The 22,093-nt window shown below is 44.8% G+C and overlaps 1 protein-coding gene across 1 annotated transcript in view; it reads right to left on the minus strand.

Moving 5' to 3' along the window:
- Wdfy4 (WDFY family member 4) overlaps nt 1-22,093 on the minus strand; it is a 211,328-nt gene that overhangs the window by 99,271 nt on the left and 89,964 nt on the right. Inside the window, 3 exon segments of the mRNA XM_036199282.1 lie at nt 17,221-17,357; nt 18,995-19,180; nt 20,985-21,106. Coding sequence (XP_036055175.1) covers nt 17,221-17,357; nt 18,995-19,180; nt 20,985-21,106 — 445 coding nt within the window.

A 22,093-nucleotide genomic window follows, 5' to 3' on the forward strand; every position in this document is an offset into this window, starting at 1 on the left:
TTCTCTCTATATTGTTAAACACAGCAAACATTCACTAAGCTTCTTCTAATTTCTGGGCTCTGTAGTGTACAGGTGAACTTCACATCTGGTTTGTAACGGGGAAAGATAAAGCCTTACAGGCTGGCCAGGGTGGCATCACAGGTGATGGGTGATCCAGACATGTGGAAGAGAGAAACACCTGAACCAATGTCCAGACAAGGCTTTCTGGATATTGCTCCTCCTCAGTCTTGCCAGAGAGATTAAATAAAAGTCTGGTTTAATTCAGTTTTTTCCTCTCACTTTTAGCATTTTTTTTTAATTTAATGCTTGTTGTGGTCACTGGGGCAGCAATTCTAGGATGAATTTGGTGAAGGTAAGACCGAAGGGAGGGAATTCCCTGAAACTACTCTCATGGCGCCATGGGGGAGCATCCACAAGACCCAGAAGCATCAAGTTGAAGGACTATCACAAATGTTGGTAGGAACTGCTGACTGCAAGAGAGGTGAGGATCACTCTAACATCTCTGGTTTGCTTACCCTTGTGAATTCAATCCAATAAGTAAGAAAAAAAAAAAAATAGAAGAGATTGAAAAAACAAGAAAGAACAAAATTGATTGTATGATTGTTTTCCTAGAGGAAAACAAGAAAATGGGTCATGGCCCATATGTATCTGTGAGTTATTAGCAGCCAGTGTAGATAAGCCCACATACAAGATCCCCCAGAAGAACCATTACAGAAGGGGGGGGGGTGATGGGACAAGGCCAGAAACCTGGAGGACTCTGGCAAGGTTCAGGCCAAAGGCTCTGACAGTTGAAAGGGAACCAAGACACTCATTAAAACTAAGAGTTCAAGCTCAACAAACGTACAGAAGACAAGCTGTGAGACAAGGCCAGGAAAGGGACATGATCTACCCCTAGAAAGTGGGCGACAAGGGTCGTTTCAGAATGATTAGATGGCCGTACCTCAAGTGGTGATTGAACAGAAGAGTACAGGGATGATAAATGTGAACAACTCACTTCAGAAGCTTGACTCCACAAGAAAAAAGAAATGGAGATGGGGACAAGGCAACAGGCTCTAAGGCAAGTAAGACAGACAGACAGACTCCAGCATCCTAGGATTCAACCAAATGAGGAACAAAAATTTTAAGTCCACATTCTTATAATATATAGCACTGTACAGTCAGGTCTGTCTGCAATGATCTGCCTATTCTGAATATTCGGGGATGTTTTCCTTGTCTTCACTTCTTAAATAGTGCAGTGTGATAACCATGGACACAGCATTGATAATGCAACAGGTGTTATTAGTCAGTTAAAGATGGTCGGAAGTGCACTTAGGTCCATAGGCTAGGTGCAAGGATCTGTTACACCACTTCCTATAACACAGAAGCATCATCAGTAGAGGCTCCTGTAGTCTGTCCAAAACATGTACCCAGGACTGACTGTATGTTAATAGATGAAAGGGAACATGGCAATAGAATGGACAAGCCAAAAGCAAAGGAGAGAGAAAGGTCCCTAGTGGCACAGGATATGAGCAATGGCAAAGGGAAGCCCCTTCTTCTTGGACCCAGAGGGAAGGGGTACAGACGGATGCATATATGGATTAAATGTTGGGGGTACCTAGAGAATGAGTGGGTTCACACCGCTCATTTCCATCTCCAGCACACAGAAGGGAAGTATGTTGGCTCTGCTTTCTCCCTGAGAGCTGAGCAAGAGTCTTGAGCAGAATGACAAATGGTAAGGGACCGACGTGGAGCACATCAGTAATTTATCTAAGAGCACGGAGAATCCAGATGCTGTACTGACCTCTCTGCATTATACCCAGTGAACTGATGGGCACGTAGCACTTTGCAGCTGATAGAGGGGCCTGCATGTGCATTGCAATCTAATATTCAGCTTCCTATCAGCCTGTGTTGTTATTCTTCCCATTAGCTGAATCAGACACTGAGGTAAAGAGAGGATGAGAGACTGTAGGCAGAATGGGAAAGCAAGACAAATCTGGACTCTGTTACCATTCAAAAGTCTCCCCATGTACATCTCTGTCTGGGCGTGTCTCTCCAGTCTAAACCAACCTTAAGTGCCTGTGACCTCAGAGTCCTTCTGTGCCCTGGGAAGTTGTGATCCACAGGATGCAGCAACAAGAGGAAGGAGGATTGGGTCAATTCAAGGGCAGAGGCCCATCTGCCCGGGCAACAGTGGGTGAGACACATTGATTACAGACAAATTCACAGCGGAGTTTTGGGTCACTTGTTGGAACTGAAAAGCCTTCGCTTAGCAACTGCCAGTCTGTTAAAGAACTTGAGTGCCCCACAAGCAGAACAAAGGGCCTCCAGAGGCTGCTTAAGCCTTTTAAAGGGGACAGAGCAGGTACTCATGGCCCTGCTTTCTCAGTGTCTCCTTAGGGCTTCAGGATACAGGACTGATCTGGAGATAGAGAATGGATTATATCCCGCCCAGAAATCATTTTTAAGTCACTGACCACAGCTTGATGATGCCACTTTGTCCGAAGGACCCCTGGGGCTGGCCAGTTGCTGGTGACACTATTGTCCAAATGGGAAGCACCGCTCTCCACTGCTAAGAGTCATTATGCTGGCTTATGCAAAGGGTCATTAGTCCTGTAATCACAGTTGTGTGGCCTCACAAAGGGAAAGGCCACTAGTGGATGGCCGAGGCTCAGACTCTACTTAGAAGCTTGGTGCAGAGCTGCTGCCATGAGTCCTGGCTTCTGCAGCTGAGCGCCGCCGTGCCATCCTTTCATGTCCTGACCATTCTTTTCATTGCTGGTAATCTATCCCAAGGATACCATCAGACATCAGCACAAGCACTCAGGTGGCTTTTTTTTTTTTTTTTTTTTTTTTTGGCAATCTATTTATAGAAGCAGAAAATGAAGCAATTTGCATATCTCCACATAGAGGCATGCATTGTCCCTGACACAGAATACTGTGCAGCCACAGCAGACTGTTTGCATAAAGGACTGTAACAGGTCTCCGCAGCAAAGGATAGACTGCAGCTTCCTTTTGCCACTCCTAACTGGATGCTCTACACAACAGTTCACTGCAGCCTTAGTGTCAAAAAAAGATTTAATGACATGGGACCAGGCTCCTACCATGTTGAGATTTTTTTAAAAATAGGGATGAAAAAAATAGGCAATTACAATAATAATTAAAACAATAACAATTACATCCGGGTGAGAAAGAAAATGAAAACATAAATATAATATGCCAGGAATTAGTGCTCTTTGATCATGAGTTCTAGATCTCCCCTCCTGTATTTCTGTGGTTTTGTCAGACTTCTTGCTAACTCTGGGCTGCTTAAGCTCTTCTTTAACCTGCTCATGAACTAGAACATTCAAGACAGTGGCTGCTCTGGGGGCCAGTGTAACCAAGTGAGGCTAAGGCACTCGGAATCCCTGGCCAGTTTGCAAAGCACACATAGTGTGAGTGAGAAATGAGCTGGCTAGTTTGGGCCAGTGGATCTGAGAATGCCTGTCACTGGGGCTAAACTGGACTTTTCCAGAGTAGTAGACACAGCAGAAATGACAGGACTGGCTGGAACTCAACTGCGACCAAACATTGTGAGTATTGGAAATTTAGCTTGGTGGTTGACTCCATTTTCATCAGTCGAGAAACACTGAGTACCGGCCCAGCAAACCCTACCCATACCAAACAACAACAATAAAAACATATTTGAGGGCAGGAAAAGAGACCAAGAGGGTTCCAGAGAAAGGAAGGGCGAAGCCAGGTAAATACTATGAGCAGTAAGTTAGAACAACTTGAGAAACAAGATATGCCACTTAATGGGCTTAATGGATCATAGCCCTGATTGTGAAATAAATATGGATGAGTCCCTACTGAGATAAATAAAAGATTAAACAGATAAGCGGATGGAGGAGAAAAGATAGCCCTTCCTTGCAGGAGAATCTCCAGTGATGAGCTTGATGTTCACCCTTCAGGCGTGGCTCACTTGTCCCCATTTGAAGGGTGGGGTGGACTCAGTGGGATGAGTCCCAGGGAACATGCAAAGGGGGAAATAATCCAATGGCAGGAGAGGAGGCTGGCAGACACAGTCTCAACAGTTTGACGAAGGCTGACATCTGTGTGGTGACTTCACATGACTATCACATACCTGTAACATGATCTTACCGTACCTCTGGCTTCCTCCTTCCAAAACACCATGACCCAAGAAAAACAGCAGACAAATTTACAGACACTCTACAAAATACCTGGCAGGTACACCTCAAGCTATGAAAGTCATAAAAACAGCAAAGGCTTTGTAAGAACTGTCACCCAGGGGAGGAGGCTAATGAGGCATGACAACCGCAGGCCCTGTGGCTCCTCAGTGACCCTGGATTAATGGTAAAATGGAGAAACAAAGTGAAGCAGGAGTTTAATCAATAGCAATGTCCCAGTGTCAGACTCTGGCTTTGACAGATGGATACAGACAAAGCATCCCTCACTGCTATCTCACAGGTAGAAAGAACGGTGTCATGGCCACAGGTCATAGCATCCTGGACATGTGATTTCTGTCTGTCTTGTTGACAACTTCCACTTTCTCTGCTTCTCTGGCAATGTGAGTCACTGGCTGGTGCTGAGGGGCTGTTCATAAGCAAAATGAAGGTTATTTGAACACAAGCACTGTGTTCCCCGACAGTCTGTCTGATAGGTGATTGCTGAATTTAATAATAAGGAAATCACATAACCAAGATGGCTGCTCAGTAACTGCTGGGAAGTAGGTGTGTGCAGCTTGGGAGACTTCAGACAAAGGGGTAAGTTACACCCTGGGCAGGACAGAATGGGATGTGAAGGTCTTCATCTCATATACACCACCGAGTATAGCAGTGTGCCATTTCAAACTTAGAAATTATTTACCTCTAGAATATTCCACCCAACATTTCCAGACCACAGGTAACTGAAACTATAAAGAGTAGAACTGTGGATAAGGGGGATGACTGTACCTCATCAGTTCCTATATATCACATCTTACAAGCAAATCTGGCATAGCTACCTCAAACTTTGAGTTCTTAGAGGAAACCTGGATGAGGGTAAATAATAGAAGCAATTAATAAGAAAGAAAAATCTAAATGTAACATTTGCCCCATTTGCAACACATCACATGCAATGTCTGTCGCTGTGCCCTTAGACCCTAGCTGCCCATTGTGAAGAAGATGTGAGGGGGTTGAGTGCAGGGTAGCCTGGGCTCTGTGTTAGCCAGATTTGTAGTTGAGGGTCTTTGGGGGGACTTCTATTTGGATGACTTAGGCCAGGAGATTTCTGGTCTCCGTGTACCCAGATAATTGCACTTTTCTCCGCTGCGGAGGCTCAGCCCCTAGATCCTTAATAAATGTCAAGCAATACCAGAGTAATAATCATATTTCCAGCAATAATGACAAACAACTGGGACCCAGAGTGGGTGAAGAGGGACCAGCTCACCACAGCGCAATTCATCTCTTGTTAAACTCACTCACATATTAATTTCTAAGATGAACAGTGGGTTCTAATTTGTCTTATTTTTGAACTGTGATGTTTTTATTAAATTCAATCGTCATGAGTACATGGAGAATGACTACTTGGAAAAAAAAAACCCAACACTCTAGTGCAGCGAAGAATAGAGACTTTAAAATTGCAAGAAGCAAGGTTTCTAAAGAAAGCCAACCCTCTCTTATTCCTCAAGGTGTCAGAGCCTCTGTGTGGCTCAAGACCGGTGGGACATGTCACTGGACTGGCCCTTCTCTAACAGCCTGTTCTCACTGTGTCTCTGAGGTCACACTTACAAGTCTCCCCCTCAGAAAGGGATGGGCATTTAAGAATTAATTACAGGAAGGTACCCAAGTAAAAGATGAATATCAAGTCCTGCCTGAGACTTTGCAACTCAAGGAGACATGCACTGAGGCTTAAGACACTGGTAGGGACTGAACTGTGTTCCTGTAATCCCTGGTTCCTCGGAGCACCATATAAGAGGAATAGACACCAAGTGGAGAGAACACGAAGCTCCCCAGCAAACCAAATCAATCTTCTGCTTTGTTGTGATAGCCTGAGCTATGAGCATCCCCCCATGCAAATACCGGAAGTGATTCAGATTTTATAGTTGGCGGATTTTGGAATATTTGCACATTCATGGTAAGATATACTGTGGATAATTTATTCATATAAATCACTAACTGATTTATGCTTCACATGAACCATAGCCTCATGGACAAGTTGATACACTTTCAGAGCACCTGTGTTTGGGCTACAACCCCTCAAAGGGAGTCATGTGTGAAGTCTCCCACTTATGGAGCAATGTTGGCACTCAAGAAGTTTAGGATTGGGGACTTGGAATGTTTTAGTTATGGAGGCCCAGTCTGTAACAGATGCTTTCACTCCAAGTACCACCTGACATTGAAGCACCTGGATGATTCTATTGACATTTCACAGAGAGGAAGAAAACAGGGGGCTGGAATTCATAGAGAGCATGCCTTCTTTAGGCTTACTGAGGCACCCTTAGCCAAGGCTACTTGTTGCTTCCACCCTCAGAGTAGAACTTTGCTCTGAATTCTCAGGACAGCACCGGCTGCTATCTGGGTCCCCAGGTGGAGCTTTCTGAGGCACACACACACACACACACACACACACACACACACACACACACACACGCCTACCCATAGGGATTCACTGAAACTGCTCACCTGCCACTCTTGGGACCCACACCAGGGCTTACTAGTAGGTGCCCATTGTTGATCCACACCAGGTCTCCAAGTCACCTGGTCAGCAACCACTTCCCTCCTCCCTTTGTCTGGGTACTCACAGGGGCAGCCATTGTGGGGAAAACAATGTATAAGCAAGAGCCTCCCCTGAGCTGGGCCTTGTGCCTACTCCAAAGCCTTAGAGATTAGCAGGGTGTAGTGTTTTCCCAACATGCATTTGACACTCTTCTGAGAAGAGTAAACAAGACTGAGATGAAGCAGCCCAGGGTCGTGGTCAGTCTAGACAAGATTTGGTGGGCTGTCGAAGTAGCAGTGTTTTTTGAGGCTGGGAAAGAGGATTGGCCAATAGAAGGGGGAGGCTCCAAGTAGGACCTTCAAATGCCCAGTGGAGAGATGGAAGAAAGTGGGTTATTACAACAAGGGCAGGGTCTAGCAGGAGCAAGGACCTGCAGGACTTAAGATGAGCTTGGAAATGTGATGAAAAGCAGCTGCACAGAAATTCTGACCCAGAGGTTCTGGATCTGAGACTGTTCCAGACATCATGGGACCTGATGATGGCTGTTGATCAGAGACAGGACAACCATTAGATAGGATCTTTGAAAAGTCAAAGCAAGGGAGGGAAGGCAAGCTGGGGCAGGGCTAAGCTGCTAGGCAGGATCCCTCTGCTATGTTCTTCTTGTTTCTCTACTCTCAAGCATAGGCCCCACATCTATGTAAAAGCATCATCAGTGGATGAGACATTAATGTGTGACCTTTCCAACCTCCCAGCACACAATAGTTTCCAGGAAGCTGGGCCCAAACCAAAGCTTGACTTAAGTCTTTATAGACTTTATACTTATGGTCCTAACTCCTCAGAAACCAATTCTTCCTAATCTCATTTCTTTATTGAATGCATCTTCATCTAAATGTTTCATAGATAATTTGAAGAGTGAGTCAAATTATAAGTAAATACATAAAACTAGATATGCTATTTGAGTCATTCCAAACTGGCAGCTGGCCCATAGGCAGATGGTCATAACTGACTATCTCTTTGTATCTGGAGGGGCCACTATTTTCCCACCAATCTGCCTTCAGACCCTCTTTCTCCTTTGGGATTCAGGCTGAGTTCTTCCTAACCATGCTTAGCTCAGGTTTTCTTTAAAAAAAAAAAAAAAAAAAAAAAAAACCCTCCTATCATGCCACAGTGATTTTAGTGATTTTATCTACCTAAAAGGAGGGCCTCTACTGTCAGGGACCATGCTTTTTCTCTTTAATATCCTCCAGCCATAACCAAGAGCCTGTGGTGCAGCAGGAAGTCAGTGAGTATGTATGGAATGCCGGAGGAAGGACTAATGGAGAAGAGCAGTGACCGCTACAGATGGATGGAGACAGATATGCAGAAGCAGAAAGACTCACAGACAGTATGTCCCTCCCTGACCCCGGAGAACTTGGAATGATGTTTGGTATCTGGCTCCCCTCATCCTCCTTCTTGTCTGAACCTCCATGTGATGTCTGGACTCAGCCAAAAGGGCCTGTCTATGTCCTCAACATATGAGGTCTTTCTCGCCTTCAACTTTGCCGCTGGCTCTTCGCTCTTATCCCATGGTCCCCTTCCTGAGAAGCCTTCTAGAACCCTCTAACAGACCATACGTTTCACCTCCGGTTACTTTATTCTGTTCCAAGCTTCTTAACAATTTGCTCCCTTTGGCTGTCAGTCTGTCTACCCTCAGAGAGAAGGTGCCTGTCTCTTCTGCTCCGTTGTCACCAGTCTGGAGACCGAGTCTCTGATGTGAAGTCAATGAATCAAAATTGGTCCAACCCAAGCTTGATCACTCCCATTGTTCCTTTAAGTCAAGGCTCTCAGCCACCACCTTAATACTCGGTTAGGGTAGGACTGGGTGGTAAACAAGTACCCAGGGGTGCTGGGGTCTCACGCTCAGCCCACTCAGGACCAGACTTGAAGGCTTTCTCACACTCTCCCCACACTGTTCTCTATGTTCAACTTCTCTCTTCTTTGTCAGGGCAACGAGCCGAGTTTTTACCCACCCCCATCACCAACGGCAAAGAGAAGACATTTCCCGAACTTCCCGTTCTGAGACTTTGAAAGACTTTTTTAATTAACCAAAATGGTTTCTCATAATAGATGGGTCCCAGGGCGAGAACGCGGCTGTAACTCACGCGACAGGCGCCCCAGCGGCCGGGCTGCTAGCGGGGCGCCTAGCGGGTTGTGAATGGCAGCAACGCCTCAGGAGGGCCCCAGCCTGATTCTCCACTCCACGACCATCTGCCGTTCCATCATTTATATAGTTGGGGACACTTCTGTCTTTGGCAACAATAAAGCATTTTTTTTTTTTTTTGCTTTGATGAATACATTTAAGTGTTTAAAATCTGAATTTAGAAAAATCAATAAAAATGTATGTTGCCCCACTCCAAAATTCATGTCTAAAAATTAAAAGCATTTCCTGGGATGAGGTCACTTAGCCCCCAATATAATTCCAGTTTTCAGGCTATAAGGAAGTCCTTGTGCAAACATCAGAACCTCAGAGAGAGCACTAGGAAAGACTATCCTTTCAAGGACCATATTCAGTTTTCAGAAGGATTTGAGGCAGAATTGTAAAACTAAATGATTTCAAGTGTCTTAATTTACAAAATCATAGTACGTTGAGCCGTGTGTGTATGTGTGTGTGTGTGTGTGTGTGTGTGTGTGTGTGTGTGTGTGTAACCAGGAAGGAAGCCACACTACAAGACGTGCTTCAATTAGGGAGTGTGAGATTCATCCCTATAAATTTAGTCATGTCATTCCCACATTGCTAAATTCCACATGGCAGTGTTTATACGCATTCAAATATATTCTGAGTTGAGTTATAGACTTGAGCCTTAAATCTTTGAATTCTTCTTGTTCCTTTTCGACAGCCACCTGGACAATTGGCTCATCTATCTGATAAAATAATTAACTACAGAAGGCCAAGGAAAGAATCAGTAACTAACCAAGAGTGCCCTTCTAGTTAGTCTTTTCAGATTAGACACCTCTGCTTGGGTAGAAGTCTTGGAAGATCTAAGCATTTTCTCCTGAGGACGTTCTCAAGGATGATTTAGAAATGAGGCATCCTTCAGTCTGCAGTGATGACCCCAAGTAGAGAATGTGCCACTGACTCACAGGACCCGCATTACCTCTGTGCCTGCTCTCTTGAATGGCTTTGCACTCTTGCCCCATCACCCCAAACAAACAACCTATTTTGTGTAGGGATGAGTGATCAAAAGGATCAAAAAGAGGTGACTTCCTATAGACTTCATAGAGTACCATGTCAGTTATCCTGAGTAAAGGTACAGACCAGACAAGGGTGAGTATGGCCAACTATGAAAAGGACTGCAAGCCACTCTGATTAGCCAACTATGTTAATACTGATTATTTAGTGGGTGAATTTTGTAAGCTTAATTTATGAATGAGACAGGCTATATTAAGAGAAGTTTTAAGGATGAATCAAGAGGAAAATCATGATAAAGAAAGCTATATTGAGTAGGTAAGGTTAGATGCTTGTTGCACATCAGATCTGCACTACCTGATTTGGACTGCAGATTCCTTGGTCAGTTTTGGATCTTGTTGGCTAGTCAATGTCTGCATAATGAATGAGCTAAGGGGAGTCCACTTTTAATGGATAAATGAGAGTAAGCCATCCTTCATTAAGTGGATGGCAAGCACAGCATAGCTCACAGCTTTCTGCAGAGCTCAGGGAGAAGTCAGGACATACACTGCAGATAGACTACCATCTCTTCTCTATGGAGCCCTTGTATGGATGCAGGTCAGAATACTAGACAGAGATGCTCTGCTCATCCTCACCAGCCAACTCAGGGCCACTGTCATTCCTACGCATTTAATGAAACCATCAACACTGGAAAATCAGTCACTCTGTGTTTCAACCATCAGGTATCTGTCTATATTCACAGCCAGGAAGTGACTAACAAGACAGTCTCAGACCCCTGTGTTCTCTGCCTTCATCTGAAATTTACCTAAACCTGAAAGACCTGAATCCTGCATAACCACCTCGGGAGTCATCATCCAAGAAGGGGCTGAAGTAGTTTGATAGCAGGGTGAGAGACTCAACACTGGGAGGTAGATGGCTTCAACAGACCCTCACAAAGATGCCAGAGAGAACATCATGCATCCTGGGCTGTCTGCTCTATTAGGAGACAGACGTTTCAGAATCTAAGCTGCATTGTCCCAATAATAAAAGCTTCGGGTCTTGGAATGAAGAGGCTTCTTTTGTGGGGAGCTTTTCCTCCAGCAGGTGTCTGGGGACACCCTGGTGCTTCAGAGGGGTCTTAATCAAAGGATGAGACTGCTTTTAGTCCTCATATGGACTCTTCTCAGTCCTAATACTGCACCAGAAACAACAGGTTACCCAAAGAAAGCAGGAAAACATAAACCAGGAAGCAAGGACCACTGGATCACATGATTGGTGAGTGCAGTTTCTCTTTCCTGGGTAGGTAGAGAACAGTTGTATCCTGCTGTCTTCAAAATACTAGCTAGATTCCCCAAACATAACTGACAGAAAGGATTATAAAAACAGGATAAAAAGATGGCTCAGATGTTAAGAGTATTTGCTGCTTATACAGAGAATCTGAGTTTGGTTCCTGGCACCTATACTGGGCAGCTAACAATCACCTGTAACTACAGCTCCAAGGGATGTGATACCCTCTCCTGGTTTCCATGGTCTCCTGCACACTCATGCTGTACTTAGCATATATATATATATATATATATATATATATATATATATATATATGCACTAGGCACATAAAACAAAATAAATAAATCTTTTAAAATGTTTGCCCTAAAATGTCTTTAAAAGGCCATCTTGGTTAGAGAATTTAAAATATGAATTATGCAAGAAAAGAGTCAGCTGTGATTTTTTTTAACATGAAGAGCACAACCATAAGCAAATACTTTAAATAAAGTGATCAAACAAGAAAAAAACCACAATGCACAGCAGCAAACCTGTCAACTCAAAGCTGAGTGCTGTGGTGTACAGTCCTTGCTGTAATTCAAACATGGAATGGCACAATGGCAAGCTTAATACTCACTGCTAATAGCAAAATGATTCTTTTTATTGAAGACGAAGAAAAAAATAAAAACGATGTTGCTCTAAGCAGTTTTGAAATGAATATCTGATTCAAAACTTCCCCTGTGCATATAATTGCATGCTAATTTACATTTTAATTACTTCCTAAGAAATCAAAAGCATTTGTTGACGGTGGAACATAATGTCAACTTCACGGTGCACTGTTGGTGGATGCTTAATGAACTTAATTAGATAATTAGTGATGTTAATTATCCTTCTATTATGAAGATAAAGATGTCTCACAAATGATGTACTCAGTGAAGAAACATCATTAAAGGTATCAGTGTTTGCTTTTGTTCATTTACGCCTATTTTTCAAATTCCTGTAACCGGCTTATGATAAACGGTGACAAGTAAAACTTGCTTAAATTGAAGGAAGAGGGGAGGGGGCAGTCACTACCTTCCTTCAGCCTGCTGTTAATCGTCCCCAGAATTCTGGGTGCTGACACCATGATGGGACTGCTGCTGTTGCTGATAAATGTCTGCTGTAGGACGCTACATTTACACATACATAACAATGTTAGACTAAGAAGCTACAGTTACACATGCATAACAATGTTAGAGGAAAACAACCACATATATGACATTGGTCTGTAAAATGATAATGGAACAGAAAAATTCCCACGGCCTAGTGGCATCATAGCCATGCCAGCATCATAGCACCTGGGCTGCCAGTCTTTCAAAGCACAGAGCCCGCACACACAAACTCCTCCATACTAGTCACAGGCACCTGTGTAACTAGTGATGGCTTTCAAGTGCATGTTTTTTTGCAGCTGGTAGGCTGTACTCCATTTCCTGCAGACAATGCACTGAGCTACACTGGCCATAGTCTGCAGTGTGCTGTTCATCTAAGAAAGGAGTCAGCATTTCAACACAGGGTGAACATACTCTGTTGTCTGTTGGATCTGGGATACACTTCGTACACTCCTGTTCTTTCTGGGGAGCTCAAATTCCTACAGTTCCTCAGTTTTATCACAAGGTCCTGACCAGGACCTTTTATGCATTCATGTGTGTGCACGTGCACACACACACATGCACACACACACACTTTGAAACTGTGCCCATGACCACTGGACAATTACCAAACACTGGTCTCACCCTCAAATGAATAAAAGCCTTCCATTTCTTTGTTCAAGAGAGCAGCCTGGCCACCTCTGGTCAGTTCTGGGTCCCTTTGGTTTAAGTCCACATAAAGGAACCTTCCTTGGCCTGTTCATAAGGTGATTTGGTCTCATATGCACTGTCTCTATACTAGGAGGTCCTGCCATCTGGCCTATTACAATTAAGAAAACCCAGATCCTGTTTACCAGGTCTTAGCAATAGAGATTATAGCACTAAAATTTCAAGACACATTTTCTCCCAAAACGTTTCTTTGTGGATGACTTTATTCCTTAACAGATAGCCCTATTTAATTGCTTGCTCTCATGATTTTTTCCCTCACAACCAAGTCTTCCGGTATTTCCTCAGAAGGTCTGTATGTTCAGGTTGTGAGTAGCTATTTCTGGTTCCCAGTATCCCACACATCTCTTGTCTTGGGGGCACAGTGTGGCTCTTCTGCATGCCGGTGAGAACATGTCACTAAGATCACCCCTCTCTCTCGACCCTCTGCCCCTTCATTTTGGAAGTCCTTATGTATTTTAATTGTCTTCCAATTGTAGACTGCCTGCCCCCAAAACATCTCTAAAAGTCGTGTTTGTGCCCTGCGGAAGTCCTTTCTTGTCCATAAACATTAAGTTGCATTTGCTATATGTTTATGTAATAACATTCAGTGGGGCAACCTTGTGGGCTTCAAATGTTCTGAACTTTTCATTAGCTCACAATAGGACATCTGAGAACTCTGGCTCACCTTGGTAACTGCCCCTTTACTTTCTTAGCTCTCTCTCTACACTATCACATACGTCTACTTCATTTCAAAGCCCATTCTAGCTATTTTTGAAAATCTAGTCTAACCCTTGGATTCTCGTGATCAGAAATTTTGTAACCCAGGGAGCGAAGCCTGAGGCTTGCCCCAGAGTGCTTGCTCTCCCAAACAGGGAGGGACCAAGGCATCAGACTGGAAGGTGGCAGTGTCACCAGCAGACTGCATTCCTCTTTCAGGCTCGGCCTTAGCAAGAGCATCCTCAGCCCCTCATCAGGAGGGCACTGGCACAAACATGACAGCAAGGAGCCCGTGGACCCTTCACCCCCAGTTCCGTGTACTCAATACATACGCATAAACATTTAAGCATGAAATAGGAAAGTAGGGGTGACAGGGAGGCAAAGGGGCTGAGGAGGAGTAGGAAATTCTTGAAATAATGGGTTGATACTAGAGGCTTGTTACCTTTGTTCCCTTTAGTCCTGTATTTGAAATTTTCCATGAAGAGGTGAGAAATAACATGATTAGAGTAGATGGTCTCAAGTGTCACTTCCTTTGCCAAAGACATTACCAAGAGTGTCCCTCAACGGAGCTGCCACTGATTTGCTGGTTTGGGTCTGCATCTTGCCCTTGGCCATGGGTAAGGCTGCTCCATGGGAGTCAGTGTGCATGGTATATGATCAGGGCTGCAGCTGATAGAAGACGGGCTATGAGCGGCAGATCCACAGCCACCTTCTCACATGAGTACCTCGCCCTAAAGATATCCAAGGCCCCCAAGTATGGCTACTGATGGTATTCATGGAGATGCTAATGTAACTGGTATATGTGGGCAAGGACAATCTTAGAGGACCCTGGAGGCCCTTGGAGCAAAAATCAAATGTTCTTCTGGTCTTGGCAAGGCGGAAGTACAAGAGCTGCTCCCAAACTTATCTTTGGCATTTTAGCAACTCCAGAGAAAATGTCACACAGCCTCTCTTTCCCTCCATAAGGCCTTTCTACTATGGTGTGGTGAGCAACTGTGTGTAATGGAAATGTGGTAGACAGGGTCAGCATTTGGTGGAGTTTCCTTCTTCTCCACAAGCCCTTGGAGTATGATGGGAGACTAGTCTCCTTCCCTGATAGGGCAAGTGGATGATGATACAGAAGCTGTGCACAGGTGTACAGCATCATGTGATTTCCCAGAGACAAGTAGGAAGAAGTCCAGCTCACTCCCTACCCAACAAGACATGGGTTGGCAGGTACATGTGTTCAGATGAGCTCCCACCTCAGGGACCCCCATAATCTCTGACTTTCATCTACCTCATTGCCAACAGATTCTTCTAAGCTTTACTCAGTCCTCCAATATCCCAGGCTTTCTCTGTTCTCAGAGTCAATTCTTCTGGCCTTGGTGGGCTTCTGTCTTTACTGGTCCCGCCTTGGATAGCAACATTTTCTTGTATTCTTTGATGTTGGATACTCCAACCACTGTTGCTATAACCCTTTCCACCTAAATGATGGGACACCTCCTGGACTCTCTCTTGCCTCAGGACCATCACCCATTACCTAACCTGCATATGAACAAGACCCCATCACACACACCCCATTCAACTTTCTACTTATGGCTACACTGAGGACAGTCATTTGTTCTTCATCTGGCACTAGTTCCTGTCTTGCCCCTGCTAGTACTCTTGGCCTTTTCCTTCCTGGCAGCTCTGACCTACTCCACCTTCTAAGCCTCTCCCCTTCTTGGCTCCAATGTTAAGTAACCTCTCTTGCACTGGCCTCCAAGCATCTCCCACTGTCCAGACCCCTATTCTATTTGCCAATTCCTTTCTTCCCAGACATGTCAGTAGTTGGTGATATGCTTTGCATTTTGGAGTAACTGTAAATCTGTAGAATAACTGTGGAGACGATACAGAGCATCCCTGTCCCCCTGGCCCTCACCTGACTTCCCATGATATAAACGAACACTGAATATCAGGATAGTCCATCTCCCGCAGAAGGATGGTGTTTGCTTACTGTTGTGGTTTAAATACAAATTGTCCCCATGGGCTCATTGTGTCAAGCACTGGTGGCATTATTCTAGGAAGTTTTAGAAACTTTAGAATGTGAGGCTTATCTGAACAGCTCTTCCCTACCACACATTCTTGTCTGCCACAGTGTTCTGCCTAAGCACATGGACCAAGTCACTATGCACTGAACCCTGGGACACCACCAACCAAAACAAATCTTTCTTATGGCAGGTAGAAAGGCAACTTCTCAGCCTGTTCAGCAATAAGGGCATCTAAAATCAAGTGGGCGAGAAAGCAACATCTTCTACTATGGAGAAAAATGGCTGGCTACATTGTCACCCAAGATTTTCCAAGCAGACAGTAGACGTGATAAAGCATCTTTCAAAGTACCCTGAGCTGTTTTTTCTAGGCCCAAGGGGAGACCAAGTCCCCAGCCTCTATTCAACTCTTAAGGCCTTCACCATGCCGGCCACAATAATGTCACAATTTTATCCCAGAAGGGACCGTGATGGGGCCAGGTGAAAGGGGGAAGAAATAACATCTATCAAAATAAGTGACATCAATCAAATCAGCCTTGACTCAAAGTTCAGCTTCCCTGTCAGGAAGAGCACGTACTCTCCTGAAGAGGAAAAGAGGAAAGAGAAATGATGAGGCCCACCTCGTACGTCTCACTCCCAGGAACAATTTATCAGTGCTATAGAGCTGTCAGCCCTGACATGATAAGGGATAACATCGAATGACTAATGCTTCCTCCAGCACCAACTCCTTTAATTACAAGCCTCTTCTTTGCAGAAGAGAGACAGAAGATGCAAAAACACCAATTTCATGCACTCGTGCCTGAATAATGTCTCCATGCTGCTTTTTCCAGATGGCGACCTCCTCACTGGAGGGACTAATGATGTGGGCATATTTAGGGAAAAACCAATAACGGAGTCTTTAACCTTCAACAACAAAAAGCGTGTTATACAAAATGTTCCTTGGGATACATTAGAAAATATCAATTACATTGCTCACTGAGGTGTAATCAGCTGTAATAATCAAAATTAATTTTTAAAAATAATTAAACAGACCCCAGGGCAAATAGTTGATGCTCTTATCTTATGACATCACAGTGTACATATGTACCTGAGAACTGTGCCTTCTGGTAACGACAAAGGCAGCTCGTGTAGATGAGTGATGGATGTGGGGTGTGAAGGCTGCTGAGTTTCAGTGCACTGTGAAATGGGGAGTCTTTTACTCCCTCCTTCCAGAACCTTCTATGCCCATTCTTTAGTATCCTCACCTGTAGCTGGTTCTGTGCCATTCCAACTATGTGACCAGTGTAGGGGAATCTAGTTGATTTTAAAAATGGAAACATGTTCACCTTGTTTCAAAATGAGTTTGGTTTTCTTTATTTTTTTATGTAGGTGTTCCAAGAATACCTGTTTCTGGTAATGAAGAGTAACCCAGATAGATCTATTTCCAATTAATGCCAGCCTTAGACCTGGGAAGCCACATGCACACCCTCAAACACTCAGAGATCATGGGATTTAATTACAAGTGGCAGGCAGCAGAGTAGAGACATCACAACTGGGTTTTGAGATGCCTGAGATGTCTCCCAGGACAAGGCTTCTGGCTCACCTCTGCCCTGCACTCAGGGTCCTTCACCGGCCGCCCTGGCATCAGTCTCATGGCAGAGGACAGACTGCCACTCCACGAAGTCACTTTGCTGTGGGACGTGACATTTGAGCGACTGGCCAGTGACTTCTTCTCAGATGCTGTGGGAGGAAACAGAAAGATTTCAGAGCTGAAGTTGCAAGGAAAAGCACACATCCGTTCCAGAGTGGGCATGGCTGTCAAAGGGCCCTCTAGGGCCTGGACGCTGCACGCCTGCTGCAAAGAGCAGCAGCCCATGGGAGCACACTGCCGCCTTCTGAGGTTCCTTTCAATAAGATACGTATGTGGCCTGCGGGCCCCTCAGCCCTGGTCCAAACCCATTTCCATGGCTTGTTGGCATCTATTGAAACATAAGAACACATGGTGATCTCCCAGGGTTACTAAACCTCGGTGTTCTCACAGTGTGAAATGGGGGTGGCCTAAAATAGCGTGCTTAAAGGACCTGGGACAATTGAAGTGTGCAGTATGCGCCTGCCAAGCATAGAGAGCTTCACTCTCAGTACCGCATCCTTCTCTGTCTGCATGGGGAGATGTGTCTGATTTGATTGCACTTCTCTTCGATGTACGATCTGATATTGTGACTGCAAATTATATGTGCACATGTTGCTATAGCTTGGGCGTGCTCCCTGCAAAGCTCCTAGTGAAGTGTCATCCCCACTGTGATGTCGGAAGGGTCTTTGGAGAAGTAGTCAAATCATGAGTCTTTGTCCTCACGGATGCGTCAGTGCCTTCTAAAAGGGCTGCAGGAAATGGGCTCAGGCTTTCTCTGTCCTGTCCCTTCTGCTAGGTAAAGATACAACATCCCAAGCACACCTAGGGGATATTACAAGCCCTGACCTGGAAGCAGACAGATTCCTTATCAAAGAGCAAATCTCATACCCAGGTCTTAGGCTTCTTGACTTTTAGAACTCTAAAAAAATGAATTTCTGTTATTCATAGATTATCCAACTTATGCTTTTATCCAAATGGCTAAGAGACTAAGACAGACATGTTCACACATATTTTCCAGAACAATTTGGAAAGCCGGTTAGATAAGGACTCTAGACCTCTGGATGGTAAGGCAATAGACATGCACACAGCTAAATCTAGAGATAGTATAACTTTGTGGTTATTAAAGACGAATTGTGGGGGAAGGCTAGGGAGTGGGAGGGGGAATCCGTGGCTGACATGTACAATTAAATTCATTATAAAATAAAATATAAAAAAGCCTTTAAAGAAGCATATGAATTTTGAAGAAGCCATCTCAAAACCTCCCCCAAAGCAAAATTCAAATCTCATTGCTGGGTAGGTAACTAGGAAGAAGAAATGTGGGGTCATTATCATGCTACTGTTTTAAGGGGATCATTCACTTCATGGAGTGAGAGTACATAGCCTGAAGCTCAAGGCTGCTGTATAACTTGGAGCAAAGTTTCAAAGCTGAGAGGTGATCATCAGGGCCAGACCTACTTCTCCAATCCCTGAACCAATGACCAGTCCCTCAAAGAGACTATTGCAAACTGCCTGCTTGGTTGGTACTTCCAGCCTGCCTCTCCCCCAGCAGGCAGACACAGCATCTGTTCTCTGTGAGGACAGATAAGCAATGTTTCTGTGGGATAATCACAGGCACCAAGGGCATGGAACAGCCTTGGCCCTGGGTCCAACCCTGGATAGAAAAAGCTCTGCCTTTGGGTAGAACTTTGGGAGATTTGGCTCTCTGGGACCCAGGAGTTTTCATTCCTTGACTTCCATGGACAGAGACCTAAGTAATGCTGCCAGGCTCTGAGCATCGTCTCCTCCCAGAGTGGGGTGACCTCTTCAATCTTTACTTCGCTCTCCCCAGCCTTCACAGAAAGATCGATCTTGAAGGCATCCTCCAGGGTCTGTCGCCTCTGTGCCACCAGCTTCTGCCAGAGTGCCCGCAATGACTTCTGGATGTTGTTCTGGACTAACAGAGAGAGTACATAGCATAGTGAGGGTGGCCGCCCCCAAACGGTGCCAAGAGGGCCACACACAGAATATCACTTCAAGATGTCTTGATGATTGCTTCAGCTTGGCAAGCTGCCTCAGAAGTCAGTATGTAGATTCAAAGCTACCAACATCCATGTCAGCTGGATTCTTCCTTCTTCCCGTGTCTAACTACATACGGCCAAGTCCTGCCTGCCTCTTGGGCCCAAATCTAGAAAATGAGATCAGAGGATCAAGGTGTCTCTCTTCAATCTCCAATTCTGTCTGATACCAGTGATATCCCGTGTGTGACTTCTCAGTAGCTAAAGGGTTACCCTAAGCACCTCTTCACAATCTCCCTAGACATGTTGGTCTCTCTGGGGGAATAGAGCCCAAATGCAAGGCTATGCCCAGGTGAGCCAATTTTTTCCTAATATTGAATCTGCCTCTTAGACTATTGCCTGTTCAGTGCCGTGGGTTATTTGAGATGTAGACATGTCTACAAAACAGCTCTTCCTGGTACATCAAAATCACTAGTCCCTTGAAGTACATCTGAAACTCCTCCAATCTTAAACCACTGCTTAAACCACTGGTCCCTCTCTGATGATAATCTCCTAGAATCAGTCTCTCTCTCTCTCTCTGTCTCTCTGTCTCTCTGTCTCTGTCTCTCTCTCTCTCATCTCTTTCTCTCTTCTGTGTGTGTGTGTGTGTGTGTGTGTGTGTGTATGTGTGTGTATGTGTGTGTGTGTATGTGTGTGTACGTGCAGGTGCATCCAGACAAGTGTGACTGTGTGGAGGCCAGGGACCAGTGTTAGATGTCTTTATCACTCTCTGCCTTTCTCTGACTGAACTGGCTTACTGCTTTGGATAGAATGATTGGCCAGAAAATCCCCAGGATCCTCCTGTATCTACCTCCCCAGTGCTGGGATTACAGGTATCTGCCACTGGGGTCTTCTTTTCACCTAAGCAATTAGGTAAAAGGGACCAGAATTCAGATCCTCAGATTTATTCAGCAATCGTTTTGCTGACTGAGGTACTCTCCAGGCCTAGAGTCCGTTCCACTTCTACCAAATTCCAAAGTGGAGCCATTCATGCTGCAGTTGACACTGTGTTCACATAAAGTCTAAAGCTACACGCTTCTGAAACTGGAAAGGCTTAGGAGTCTTTATGACCATAGCCCAGATGTGCTCATCCTGATGTTTATATTACAAGGTGACACAAGGCAAGTGGCACAGACTTCAAATCAAGTGGCAGAAGCTTGGACCTTCTCAATCAAGACAGAATGAAGTCCTTTAAACTTATGGATGTGATTGTCATGTGTGGGCACGTGTGTGTGTGCATGTGTGTGTGTTTATATAAACTGGCAATTCTGAGGAACAAAGCTGAGAGGTAGCAAGAAACTAGTTGAGATGATATGTCAGTTTCAAATTAAGAGTGAGGAGTCAATGGATTGCAGTAAGTTAAGCTTCCTCTCCATCTGTTTATCCATCCTTTTATCTTACCTTCCGTTCATCCATCCCTCCATCCTCCATCCTCCCAGCTTCTTATTGACGCCTCTGTCCTCTGTTCATACATCTATCCATCCATTTCCATTCCGACAAGCCTACACAGATCACTCCAAAGCCCTTCTTCCCAGCTCACTGTGCCGTCTCACCCCTCTAGGATTTTCTAGGGTTTCTCTTGACCCCCGGAAGTTTCTTTCATGTTATTTGCGTACTTCACTTGGAAAGATCAATGGAATAGTGCAATACTGCAACTGTTGCTATCCAACCCTGTTTCCCACATGGGAACCCAGCAAGATGTACCATCACTCAAACTTGGGAGGCCTTCCTCCTTTCTGCCTTTCTCTTCTTCATTTGGCGAAAGGAAGACTTGATGATAAGGAGTGATTCTGGGCTTGGGCTCCAATCCAAATCCTTCTGGATAACTAGAAAAAACAATGAAAATTTCACTGTAAACTTGTTCCCATGGGACGTTGCCATGGCTCTTTATTGTAAGAGGCCACCCCTAAAACTCACTATATATTAACACATGCCAAGTCAACCTAAAAAATAAAAAAAATTGCCATAATGATGTCCGCAGCTGATACTGAACAATGGCTTTCCAGTCAGAGGAAATGCCTTATCATTATAGGCTGTCATAGCTTAGGAAATCCTGCTTGGGCCTCCAGTAGAGCCTCTGAGTCATCTCTTCGTGCCTTCTCCCTGTCACCCCCAAAGTGTGGATACTTGACTCTGTTGGACTTTGATTCATCCCACAGTGCCAGGGCTAGTTTCCAGGGCCTGTGACTGCACAGGATCCTACTCTTTGAAGGACTCTGTTATCACCATCTTGAAAACATTAGTAATTTGTAAATACACACTTCATGTTTAATGTTGTCAGGGCCTCACACTTCGTACATCCAGTTCTGATGGGGGCACAATCATTCACACACTGGACTCCCCAGAAACCTTCTACTGTGGCAGGCGGACTCACACTAGTGCATGTGCCTTCTTCCAGAAGCCCTTCTCAGCCTCCTGAGCAGAGAAAATACTTACAATATGTAGTCAAATCTTAAATAGCAAAGAAATAAAAATCCGGCCATGTACAAGAATGACCACTATTGAAATTAAGAGAATAATAACCCATTCTACAGAAGGGCTTGAAGAGGCTGCCAACCCCAATATGCAAAAGGGTATTCTAGTCCCTTCACCTGGGTTCCCACATAAAGAGACAAGGAGAAGCCTCCAGAGTTAACCATACACTGAGAACAATGGTTTACAAATTAAAACATGGAAGGTCAAGTGCCCACCTGGGGTAGAGGCTTCCCCAGGGCTTCCCCAGGTCTCTACTCAGTCCAGGCTGGCCTTGACCTCCCGATCTTGCTACTTCAACCTCCCAAGGGCCAGAATCAGGGGCCTGCACAATTCTTGGC

Source organism: Onychomys torridus, chromosome 9 (assembly GCF_903995425.1).
Source record: "Onychomys torridus chromosome 9, mOncTor1.1, whole genome shotgun sequence".
Classification (NCBI taxonomy): Eukaryota; Metazoa; Chordata; class Mammalia; order Rodentia; family Cricetidae; genus Onychomys; species Onychomys torridus.